Consider the following 13,387-nt stretch of genomic DNA (forward strand, 5'->3'; position numbering starts at 1 on the left):
ACAGAACAGTGCTGGTGTACTAATTCATAGCATTATTTTTGAAAGCATCCTCACTTTACTTTTAGTGCCTATAACTTTTGCACAGCACAGTAGAGGAACAATTACCTTTTGGCTTCTCTGTATATAGAATAAATGAATACAATATTATGATAGAAGTGATTTTTTTTCAATATTTTTTTAAAAGTCAACAAAAATATTTCAAGTGGTGTTTATTTGCATAGCTCAATATCACACATGCAAATCCTGTGTCAGTCGTCCTTTACAGCTCCAGCCAACCTCCAGCATTATTTCCTCCTTCTGACCAATCAGGGCCAAGAAGAAAGAAGGAGTGGATCAACCTTGGTGCAGAGTAGAGCAGTCCAGATGCGGCTGGTGATGGAGACCCAGCTGTGGGTGACAGTAGTGGAGTTGGAGTCCACCTGCAATGATGGAGTTCACTTTAGATTCTGCTTCTTCATTTTTAAATTATAACATACATCACCTGTGATAAATCAAACCATTCCACTCGTGTCCCACCACACACCATACATAAATAACATTCAAATATTTGACTGTATACATGCACTAACAGTGGGCGAAATCCTGCTTCAGTTAATAATGACATCAAAACCCTAACTGAAGCTGAGGTCAGTGGTTTGGTGAGAGCCCATGACTCAATGAAATCAGAGTTAGGAATGTTGTGTTTTTCATTGAGAACAAATGTAGATATGAGCAGTATGATATCACATATCTGTCACAAATGATCCACACTCAGTCATCCACAACACTTTCATTAAAACTCCCCATATAGTATCACATTTATATAGAGATCTCACATCCCTACATAAAAAACTCTTATCACCAAACCTTTACATGATGCCATTTCACCAACATTTGCTTAAAATTCTCAACATCACTGAACATTTGCTCCTTGATCACTGTTCATTCATGTTCCAATCTGCATTGAGGTTGTATGAGAAGTTTGACTCTTGCACAGTAGCCTACATGAATGAATGACAGCTTTTACATCTCTGTCTGCTGCAACACATAATCAGCATGGACAATAATGATTTGAAATACAAACTGATTAAGGACTGATGTTACTCCATGGTCTTTAAACATTCAATCACTGGTTTAGTGCTATAATCTACTCAGTCATACTAGTTAGAAATGATGAAAAAAGAAAGGATTGTGAATGCAGATATAGCTGTGCCAGAACCAGCAGGATTTTCCAGACATCGGGGCACATTTTGTGGTTTGGCCGGCAGGATCACGATCATTGAAGATACAGATGTGCAGTTACTGTAGCAGCTGCAGGCACAACAGCGGTGTCACTCGTCACAGTCTCTGAACACAACTGAGCAAAGCAGTGACTGAAGAACCCAGAAGTCTGAGCATGTACAAAGTGCTTCCAGTGTGTGAATGTTACAGTTTTCACATCTAACATCATCTTTAAGATATATTAGAATAGAGAAGGTTGAAGTTCTAAGCACAGTAGGGAGAGAGAGGTAAGACCTGCAGGAGGACCTGCACCCTGCAGCATCAATGTTGAATTTGATCTTTGATTTCTGTGTATATTGATTTTTTTTATTTTAATTATTTGCACTATTCTTTTTTATTTCCCTACTGACTGTGGAGTTTGTAAAATACAGTAGGCAGAATCCAGCGGGATCGTGAAGTACAGAGAGTAGAGTACAGAGAGACAAAGTGGTCCCTCCACCTGAATCTCTGACATATGAAGACTGCATCTCTGACCAATGTGGCCTCAGTTTGTTTAACGAAGAAATGACAACAGTTTGGAGTAAAATCAGTTTCCAACTTTTGTGTAAGAGATATATCCAGTGAGCACAAAGAGGCTCAGTGTTGTCATAATGGATATCACAGCAGCCAAACAGCAGCGCTTCAGTGTTTCAGTGCTAAACTGTGCAACAGATTTAACCAATAGTATCAACAGACCTGCATGTTTGGTAGTGCACATCAAGCAGGTGAAAACAAGCAACACATGACCTGAGGTGAACATTTAGTCACATCATGCCCTAAAATGATGTGGTCATACAATTTTAACAAATATTATTTTCTTACTTATTTCTATTTAGTATAATTTGACTCAAGAGGTCAACATATTTCACAATGTAAAGACGCATGCACAGCTGAATAGATCCACATGCTAGTTAACATCTTACAGGTGAAAGTGTTTGTTATAGCCACCATCACCAATACTCCATATAATATTACTATTGATAGTACTGCAATTACTACTACCATCCATGTGACTACTAATACAGATGGTGGAATTTACTGTAACAAAGTATAAGTTATAGTATAGTGGACGACCCGCTCTACCTCCTGAGCCACAGCCACCCCAACTACACCACAGTACTACAACCAAAATAATTCAGACAGTACTACATCCTGTGAAACGTAGCTCACTCAAAGACAGTAATGTGGATTGTAAATGAAATTCATAGTTTGCCAGTTGGTGTTATAAGAGGATATAATCAAATTAATAAATAAAAAATACTTTTACTTTTGTTGGCGCTATTTCATCAGTTGCTGCAGGCTGACAGAGGTACAGTACACATGCCAACAATTTTCCACATCCAGTGGAGGAGGGCTGGATGGAGGCATTAAACCAACAGTGGACTACACCACAGCAGACCACTGTTCGTTTCCTGTTTCCAACCGCGAGTCAGGATAGATTTTTAGCAAGACTGGGTCAAAATCTAGTATATGGCTGCTGGACTCTGTATGAAAAGTTTGAAGCTATATGCTTAGATTGTTTAAACGTGGCATAAGATGGTAACTTCTTTAAGAATGTAATTTTTTTTAATGTAAAATTGGGCTAAAATAATGAACAAAATAATGACATATTGTTCATTGCTGGAGAAATTAGGATTATTGAATATTAGTAATAAATCATGTTCTTTAAGTAAAATTACTGAACCAAAATATATTTTAAGATCCAACTGAAAATGAGCCCAAAACACTGTCACATGTAGTCACTCAATAACTAATGTTACTAACTAAATAATGTTCCAGTGTTTCCACCATATAATAAAAATAGTATTTGTCTTCTCTGTTAGGAATATGTGATAATATGATAAATAACATTATATGCATTATATAACATTATATAACCCTAACCCTAATCCTATTTAATGCCAGTTGACCTTGCATTAATTACAACACTATGCTCACTTTGAGAGACAGCAACACTTAATCACTGTATAAAAACCAATACATGAGTACAGAAAGCCTTCACAGTTAAATAGCTGTTTTACAAGCAAAATGTTGTTAAACCAATCTTTAAAAAATAATATTTGTTTCTGTACCTGATATTGACATTATACCTCAAAACATTTGTGATTAGTGTAGTTGTGCTTATAAAGAGGGGACCAGTACATGAGAGCTAGCCTATGAAAGTTGGAGAGTTTAATGACAGCATGAAGACACATAAAAGAAAACTCATAAAAAATTAAGACCACACACATTTTTAAACAGAAAGTTTGGGATGATATTACACATGACATCTGGAAATTTCAGAAGTCTTTTGATCCAGTTAATTTAGATGATATGGTTGAATGAGGAAAAATCCAAAATGTTAAAACTTCCTTCTGTTAGAGACATGGACATTACCTCCTTTTTACCTTGTGTGGCTTATTTTTTCAAATAAAGTAAAAGCCTGTCTAAACAAGAGGTTAAATATTCGGTAACCTCAAGGGCGGAAAAGACACAAGAGTCTCCTGTTATTCTATAATGGGCTGCTCATGTAGCAACCGGCCCACAGGATTTCTCTTGTGCAATGGTCAGTCTGACTCTGCCCCAAGATGATGACAGACATGAACCATCCGGTCATCTCAGCAGTGAGGTTGCTGGCAGCTAAGATGACCAGCTTGCACCGGGCCAGCAGCTCCTCACATCAAATATCTGAGAAACTTCACAAAGTTACTTCCTTGCCTGAAAAAATATGAAAATTTATTACAGTGACATATTAATATTCCCACAGTGCAGTTTACAACAGCTTATGACCTGTCTCACAATATCCTCTGTTGTTGCCATTTATACAGTATGCATACAGTATAATGTTTTATACAGTACAGTAGATACAGTACTATATACAGTATTACATACAGTCCTTTACAGTATTGTATATAGTACTACATACAGTACTGCGTACAAACTGCTCAGTAAGGACCGGTCTTTTATTGTGAAAGTACAAACGAATCTCCATTCCGGAAGTGACTTCATCATTTCTCCAGATGCCTCTAAGCAGTCACCTCGTGAACGTGAAGAAGACAGATTACACTATTATGTGTTACATTGAAGCACAGCTGTAATGCCCGCCAGCCTGCACGCACCGTCCCGCGTCCTGTGTGACATGGTGACCGCGGATGAAGTCGCGCATTTGTGCTACGAGCGTTTCAACGCGCTTCCCCGAAGAGGGAAGCCTGAGCCGGGCAGAGAGTGGACCCTGCTGGCAGCTGTACTCAAAGTCACCCGGTGTGCTAACTCTGACACAGGTTAGACAGCGGAAGGATATACAACATATTTAATGTCCTCTTTGAGTAAACAGTGTTCCATAAGTGGAAAGAAAAAGCAGCTTTTTTCTAAACTTAATCCATTTATTAACGTCTTAATTTCCACCAGACCTGCTGCAGCGTTGAGTTTTTATTTAAATGAGCAAACAATACTATATCACTGTTAATAACAAAAAGTAACACTTGATTTTAGTAAGCGTCTCTAAACCAACAGCATCAATCAATGACATACATTGAATGTTATGAAAAATGAATGTGTATCTATCTGCACACGTGACTATTTAAAGGTGCAGCTAAACGCAGCATAACAACTTTGAACACAAAATACTAAAAACAGGATATGAAAATGTGTAGAATGGGATGACACATGTTAAAGATGTACTATGTGATTAAATGATGTTTTCTCTTCCACAGTTGAAAAGGAAGTCGTCTCACTGGGAACTGGGACCAAATGTATCGGAAGGACAGCTATGAGTCCCAATGGTGTGTGGTATTGATCTCCACTCTTGCTCCTCTTTATGTGGAGAATAATCAGTGTCTCTGTCTCACACACATATAGTTTCTTTGTATTTCAGTAGTGTGACTGTGGTGCAGACTGTAGGTTGATTTACATCCGTGGTCGTGTTTAAAAGTCCAGTTTGAGAATCACATAATGTGCTGCTGGAGTTTAAACAAGGAAGAGATTTTACTGGATTATCTGTTCCTTGTAGGTGATGTCCTCAATGACAGCCACGCAGAGATCATTGCCAGGAGGGGATGTATCAGGTGTGTATCTGTGTACATATACTAAACACCAAAATCATTCCAGTGTACCTGTAGATCCAGTGCTCCAGTGCTTCAAACACCTAAGTATTGTGTGTGTGTGTGTGTGTGTGTGTGTGTGTGTGTGTGTATGTGTATGTGTGTGTGTGTGTGTGTTCGTTTACAGGTACCTGATCCAGGAGCTGCACAGAGCTGTGAGCGGGGGTCATAGCTCTGTGTTTTGTCAGACAGATGAGCGAGGGAAATGGAGGCTTCGGCCAGAAGTTTCTTTCCTCTTCTTCACCAGTCATACTCCATGTGAGTCTAGTATGCTTCTGTGTAACCTGACTGGCTGTGTGCAGTCAAAAGGGAAATGACTCACAGTTTAAATAACCACCAGAAACTGATTTTTTTCTTTCTAGCATCTGTTTTTTGTTTTTTAGAGTTTGAGGTTTCTGCCTGAATCCAAATCTTGTTTTATTCTTGTAAGGCAGCTTTATTAAAAATATCTCACTATCAGCTCTCACAAAGCCGCATCTGGACTCATGCCTTATGCACACAGAAAGCTACTGTACCAGTTGTTTGTCCAGCAAGCTATAATCATTCTTCTGTCCTGTGTTTTTACTAGGTGGCGATGCCTCCATCATCCCCATGACTGACAGCGAGGCTCAGCCATGTGCTGCTGTCACATCTGTGAAGAGCCATAAAGGAATTGACGGAGGAGGAGCCTTGAAAAGGAAAGCAGGAGAGTTTAATAAAAAGCAGAAGACTAAGCTGCTCTGTCTGGAGGAGCAGGAGACTGAAGAGACAACGCTAGAGGACAGGCGAGACTCAAGCACATCACAGTCTGTAACCATGGCTACAATTTCAGCCACATGTGAGGATCCATCACAGAGTCCTGTGGAAACGCTCTCACAAGCTTCAGCCAGAGACCCCTCAGAGTTGAGTCATATTGACAGCACTGGACTGAATCTGCAGGTCCCAGACATTCACAGAACAGGGGCCAAATGTGTCTCTGGTGGACCAGCTGACCCTCTGCACCCTGGGGTGGGGTACCATAGTACAGGGGTGCTCCGGGTGAAGCCTGGGCGAGGAGAGCCCACTCTGTCCCTGTCTTGCAGTGACAAGCTGGCTCGCTGGGGGGTGTTGGGCTTCCAGGGCGCACTACTGTCCCACTACCTGCAGGAGGCGCTGTACTTCAGCACCGTGGTTGTGGGGAAGTGCCCTTACAGCCATGAGGTCATGCAGAGAGCTTTGGTTACAAGGTGAGGAGGTGCAACCATCAGTTAGCTTATCATTCATTTATTCATTTATTCTTCTCTTTTTATTGAGTTTTTAGTGTAATCTGCATTTACAAGATAATTGCACTTGTAAATTTTACAGTTTGTGTATAAAATAACAATAATGACTTATTCAGTCATTTCCATGGTTTGGGTCTAGAGGTAAGATCTTAAGCCCGAGCCCGAGTCCGAGCCCGACCCGGCCCGACTTTCGGGTCGGGTCGGGCCCAAAATATCAATGCTTACGTTCGGGTCGGGTCGGGTCGGGCTTCTCTCTCGCCAACTTTAAAAAAAAATATATATATATATATTTATGTATTATGTATATTAAAACGATGTATGGATATTAAACTAAGGAATACTTATAAAATATAATAAAATAAATAATTTGGATAAAACAGAGAAGGCGCTGTACGGTAATTGCTATTTAACTACTAAACAAGTCTGTAATAACCAAATACACGGCTCGGGATACCAATGCCAGATGTTCAAGAGGACAAGACCCGAGACTGAACTCCCGCACAATACGCACTTTACACCGAGATGACCGCCCTGGACCACCTACCTCAGCAGGTCTGACTTCTCAAACAGCAGCTGGTCCAGAAACATGTATGAATGGACTCATCCGTGCGTCTCCAGCGGAGGATTTTTAAAGTCTGTTTGTTTCCACCTTTAGTAACGAAAACTATAGTGAACCTGCTGCGCTCTGGAGGCTTTACCCCAGAGACCTGCTGCTGCTGCTGCTGTTCCTCTCCTTGTCAGAGAATATGCATCTTACAGTCTTGTTAAACTGGGAGGATTCGTTACAGAAGACTTTAAAGGCTTTAATGTGTTATCATTATGCACAGGCATCGTCACAAATGGGATCACACAAATCGCAACCAGTCCCTTTTCCCGGAGCAGTGCTCTGTCCGGCTCTGACTGACGCAAAATATAACATTTCGGGTTTTTTCGGGCTCGGGCCTGCAAATCAAGTTAATTGATCGGGCTCGGGCCGGGTCGGGCTTTAATACCCTCGGGCCCGGGTCGGGTCGGGCTGGATTTTTTAGGCCCGATCTTACCTCTATTTGGGTCCAACAACAAACAGTCTCAGGCTCTCAGTACATAAAGCAAGTCATTGTTCAACAGTTTATTTTTAGAGTGCAGACAGTTGGAACTTTCAGAATTAGTAACAATTGAACTATGAGAAAAGAGCTGTATCATGTTAGTTCAGTGTTACCTTCCATATAACAACCAGTGGTCACAGATAACCAACTTCCACTATTCATACATCCAGTAGACATGAAGGAACATTAAAATTCATTAGGAGTAAAAGCTGAGAAGCTGGTGGAACCATATAGCAGTTTGGAAGAGATACTTAGTGATAGTAAAGATGTGCTGTGTGTTTTTGAACAGTGTTTGAGTACTTTGGAGGTATTTCTAGAATCAGATCAGACTTTCTTGAATTCAGTCCTCCTGTACTCCCCAGGTACTCCCATGTTTCAGACCTCCCTGCTGGTTTCTCGGTGTGTCCGCCAGTCCTGCTCCAGTCCAGCTTGGAGTTCCAGTTCAGCCAAGCCCAGACTGACCTCCGACACCAGGCCGGACAGGGACGTGTCTCCCCCTGTGGGGCAGGTAAGATGGTCACTGGTCACACACAGAGACACGTGTTGGCCTGTATGAGCAGAGAGGAACACTAATGCTGTCTTCATGTTATGTGAACACCTGTAAGCCTAGAGCAATATGAGAGTTTCAGTTAGATACTAATAAAATCCAGAGAAGGAATAACACTGCCACATGAGGTAGGTTGATTTGGCAGCACACACGTAACATACGCAAGTGACAGAGGAATCCTATGACCATGAATTATAGGTTTGAGCAAGATTTCAAGCTCCTAACAAGCAGGACTGACAGAGCAACCACACCAAGTTCAACCGAACAAGAAACCAAGTGAACACTGAAAGTATCAATAACCCAAATATTAATACACGCATTCTCTCAACAACTCCACAAAATGACAAAACAAGCAGACAAGCTTTTGGAGCGCACATGTAATGTGCGCTCCAAAAGCTCTAACAGTAAAACTTGTGTGTAACAAGCATATGGATTGCTGCCATTTTACAATAAATTAATAAAAACCCTCCTGAATGTCATAAAATCCAAATGTCAGTGCTGCTGCGTCAGCATCTGCACCCAGCAGTTTGTTTGCTGTCCAGTTCTGGTAGAAATTAATGTGTTACATGTCTCTTTCTTTCTCCCTCGGAATAAACACTGGAAGTTTTTTATCGTGGAAAAAAAAATCCAAATGTCATGTTTCACTGTAAAGGAGTGATTCAAAATTTTTCAAGTGTGCCTTAGAGCTACAGCCAGGGTTCCTTTCCTTTGGGCTCCTGACTGTTGTTTTAAAACAGACTGGAACAATTGTGAACGTGTCCTTGAAAAGTCCTGCACTGTTCAATGCTTCATAGAAGTTGGGAAGTCTCCTCCTGTCAACACTAGTAGACTTTTTTTTGCCAGCAGACAATCATGTCCTAATGTACCAGGTAAAGCACATGACTTCCTGGGACAGCTAAATGGGACAAAGTCATTGTTAATGTTATTAGTAATACCTGTGTTTTTCCAGTTCTATTTGATGTGAGTACCTTTCTTCTAAGGACACGTATTTTAGGTGTGTTTTTAGAGTGTTTTGTTTAGTCTCTCTATAATGTGTTTCAGCCATCAGCTGGTGTAATGTGGCCGAGCAGCCACTAGATGTCACTGCCAATGGCTACAAACACGGAGTCACCAAGAAGGCCCTGGGCACAGATAAAGCCAGGTAGACAAACAACACAAAGTGATCACAAATGACTATGACACAGCATTTTATTATCAGGTATCATTTAGCCATTCAGATCATATTTTCGGGGATTCTTGTGTCATATTTGTGTGTTTTCAGGTCTCTGCTATGCAAACTGGAGCTTTTCCATTCATTCCGGTCTCTGGTATCAGCCACTGACCCCTCAGCAATCCCTGACTCACTCAGGTAACAAACAATAGGCTCTTTCTTTCATGATCATCTTATAATTTTGAACAGCCCCCCCCAAAAAACCAGTGAAGATTTGGCTTTTATCAGTTTGTCCTCTTGGGTAAACTCCCATCTGGTGCTGAAGCATGTCGTGTGGTTATAAGACCAGTGAACACACGGAGGTGCTTTATCAATCTGTCAGTACTGATGTTACTATGTGACCTGCTTATGCTTTTGTTTACAACTCATGATTTATGTCTATTGTTTGGAGTTTGAATTCATATTGTCCCAGGTGTTTCTTTACACAGGGTTTAGAGTGCTGCATAGCTTGCTGTGGTTACACAACAACAAAATGTGTGTGTGTGTGTGTGTGTGTGTGTGCGTGCGTGCGTTCCTGTGTGTGCATGTGTGTGTTGATGGCTGTGAATCCTCTCCAAAGAGAGAACACTGGTCCCTCTGTTCGTCAGCTCTCCAGCAGATAACCTGATCCAAGCTCAGTCCCGCCTCACACACATGGAACAACACACACTCTCATACATAGCTCCAGCATACAATAACATGTTTCTAGTCCTGCAGTGGTATGTCTGGTGAGGAGAGATGGTATCAGGGTGTCAGGGAGTGTCCATTTGTCTGGATTAATAGTTTTGTATTTTGTTTAATAAAGTGGTCTACAACATTAGACCCAAACTAATACTTTCAGTAAGTGAGTCAGTGGATGTGTTTACCTGCACAGTGTTTTTGTTCCTCACACCACTGCTCAAGCACCCTGGTTGGGGTTTGAGATACAATTATTACAATAGATTATAATTCTCTTACAGGAGACTTTAAGCTAGATATACTTTCCTCCTTATTAATAATGATTCTACAACAAATTTCATACATAGGATTTGACTTAAAGTGTTTTACATGTCAAAAACAAGAAACAAATTCAAAGGTTGCAAACAAACAATTTCAATTACTACAAAACAAAGTAGGAATTAAAATATGTGTTTTGAATTCAATAAAGAAATGACTTAAAAGCAACATTGAAATTGACTCTGAAGATATTTCTGGAGGAAATTCACAGAAGTTGCATGTCCAGAGAAGTGGTGGCCTAAAGGTTAGAGAAGTGAGTTTATGACCGGAGAGTTGCTGGTTGAATTCCCCAGACAAGCAGGATGAATCTGGGTCCCTCATTACCACCACTGAGGTGCCCTTGATTAAGGGCCTTTACCCCACCTGCTCCAGTGGCCGACCAACCAGACTGTGGTTGTATTGGTAAGCTTCCAGGTGTGAATATGTGCAACTGTGTGAATGTGATCAGGGCATTCCTGCAAATAATTTGAGTTTTAGTTCGTAATATGAAGCTGATGACTGTGACTCAGAATCAACAGGCTGCTTTCATTGCTGCTTATTTGAAGATGTTTGTGTATTTTTTTTCTTGCCAGATTCACCTTATTACATATAATAAATCAAGTTACAGTAATCAGTGAAAACATGACAAAAAATGTTTCCATATAAATAAATGGACAGAAACCGCAATTCAGCATTATTGACATATACATATACCAATATGTAGCATGTGTTATTTAATGAAAACAGTAACATCCAGACATTACAATAGCACAGATAAAATAACATGAAATGAAATAAGTTGAATACAAAAAACAAAAACAAATTGATGTATTATTGTTGAAGGTTTGAGGTATAAACATTGCTTAAATGAATAGTGTAGGGATATGTGCTTGATGTTCAGACTGAGTTGCCATTATTTCGTTGGGGAGGGGGGGGGGGGGGGTAGATGTGGTCACGAGGTTGCAGTTGCTAGGAAACATTAACACTTGTCACTTTGATCAAAGAATCCCCACAGCCGTGTCGGGCTTGTTGCAACTTTTGTGACCATATTTCTGACTGGCAAGGAAAGAGGACACCCCGATTCTTAATCTGACCTAGAAAGCTCTGATAGGTTGGTTGCTATTCCAACTCGGGACAAAGTCTTCAATGAACACAACAGCTGGCCTGTTTGTATCAATAATAAAAGAATAAAAGATGTTGGCAGGAGGATCTCCCAGCACAAATACACGTGAACAATACCTCACTTTATAGCTTCATCATTTTAAAGTGTTTAATGCTTCGAGCTCATTTAACTTGTAAATTGATAGCAGCAGATGGATGATAAATGAGTATTATATTGTATGTGTCTGTACAGGACTGAACTGCAGACCTACTGGAGCTACAAGCAGGCATCCCAGTCCTACCAGCAAGCCTGGCAGCAGCTACGCAGCCAGGCCTTCCCCCTGTGGCCACGCAGCGACAGAGACCTCCTGCTCTTTCACTGACCCGCCACCACCTATCAGCACTGCAGCTCGAGTGTCTTCGTCAAGGTCTATGAAAAACCAGCTTTGTTATAGCAGGAACTCGTAGGTCACGAGTCTGGTCTGCAAGTGTTGTTTCTGGTCAGGGTGGAACTCACATCTCAAACTCTCAAGATGGCAGCAACAGGCATGTTGGTGAATGAGAAATAAACCGAATCATGTTTGTCATGTTACAGTTTTTAATAAAAGGAAATTAACTGTTATCTAGTGTTTATTTGTAAGGTATGTTAGATCAGCTGGTGAGTGAAGCTTGAATAAATATTGTTTGGCTGTATTTGTCTCTCCATAGCCGGATGTCACCCTCATGCATCCATACTGTTCAAAGAGGGTGATGTTTTTTGTTTGTTTTTTCTTTGCACTAAGTATAACTTATCATGACTGCAGCTGCTTGGAAACACAGCTGGATGCATCAGGCTAGAAGTGGAAAGTAGGCCCTGGGTTAGAGTGTGTTTGCAGTGGCTTCCTCTCACTGTCTAAACATGACTATCAGGGCGATGTAGCACTGATAAATCCAGTAAAGATCAGGTTAATATCTGCATTCATCCTGTGATACCTGACCAAGACTTTCCCAGTCCATGTTAGAATAGACTCCAGTCCTGCAGGACACTGATTCTCTCATTAAGCATACTTATAGCATAGCATATTAGCCCGCATACTTCTGTACAACAGTCAGGTCCTTCATTTAACAGCAGACACCACATCAGTGGAGGGACTGAGGAGCTGTTGTGTGATTGCTTCGGCTCAGCAGATTCCACCGACGAGTAACGGCTTGACTCAGCTCTGCTAATACTGAACAGCAAGCTGCAGGTTATGACCAGGATGTCTCACATTGCATAATTTAATGTCATTCTCATTCCTCTGCAGTAGACTCCTATATGTAAGAGATTTAGAGATTCTGTTACTCTTGAGCAAAGGTCAGTAGATCATTACAATCGTTGGGATTCATTCTGCAGGGAGTATGAAACCAACGGGGCCATCCCTGGCACCATCACACCAGCTGTAGTCAGAAACAGTAGTGTTAAATCCTCTGTGGGAGTATTTGGAAAACTGAGAGAAAAACCTTGATGGTGTTATCTTACTTTTTTGGCTTAGAGACCCCAATTTAATAACTGGTGGTTACAAACTGGAGGCACACAGTTTGAAAGATGTGGGCGGCAGAGAGGGTCTGATAAAGTGACACTAGAGAGATGCAGTATTGGAAATGTAGAATCCATGCTTGTAGAGCTTGACCCATACTAGGGACAAAAAGTTTTAAGACATCGGCTTCTGTCGCACAGATTGTCACCTTTTTAAAAACCTCTGTATAGAAGCACAATATTAAATTGCTGCAGTGGATACTTCGGTCAAAACAATACAGCATATGTTTTTCTGGCAGAAAACCTAAACCTTAATTGACCTCAGTATTTCTAAACATTAGGAATATGAGCTGTTGCTTTTCAGCCAAATAGAGTATTTGGATGAAATATTTATGAACAAAGATCTCAATTTAGATGTAAAGCAATCAGTCAGAGG

General features: G+C 40.8%; 1 protein-coding gene across 1 annotated transcript; it reads left to right on the forward strand.

The window, feature by feature from the left end:
- Nucleotides 1-4,265: 4,265 nt before the first annotated feature.
- Nucleotides 4,266-11,851, forward strand: adat1 (adenosine deaminase tRNA specific 1). Its single transcript, XM_053319346.1, has 9 exons — nt 4,266-4,499; nt 4,932-5,000; nt 5,228-5,282; nt 5,446-5,576; nt 5,887-6,523; nt 8,007-8,152; nt 9,233-9,332; nt 9,453-9,539; nt 11,710-11,851. Exons 1-9 carry the CDS (start codon nt 4,316-4,318, stop codon nt 11,837-11,839), a joined length of 1,539 nt encoding a protein of 512 aa, XP_053175321.1. The 5' UTR covers nt 4,266-4,315; the 3' UTR covers nt 11,840-11,851.
- Nucleotides 11,852-13,387: the final 1,536 nt, after the last annotated feature.

Source organism: Scomber japonicus, chromosome 5 (assembly GCF_027409825.1).
Source record: "Scomber japonicus isolate fScoJap1 chromosome 5, fScoJap1.pri, whole genome shotgun sequence".
NCBI lineage: Eukaryota > Metazoa > Chordata > Actinopteri > Scombriformes > Scombridae > Scomber > Scomber japonicus.

Bases quoted from the DNA above. Each gene is read 5' to 3' on its own strand.
- adat1 (XM_053319346.1), top strand. From the start codon at position 4,316: ATGCCCGCCAGCCTGCACGCACCGTCCCGCGTCCTGTGTGACATGGTG. The intron at 5,001-5,227 runs GTGTGTGGTATT...TGTTCCTTGTAG, and splicing joins GACAGCTATGAGTCCCAATG to GTGATGTCCTCAATGACAGC. The intron at 5,577-5,886 runs GTGAGTCTAGTA...TGTTTTTACTAG, and splicing joins CTTCACCAGTCATACTCCAT to GTGGCGATGCCTCCATCATC.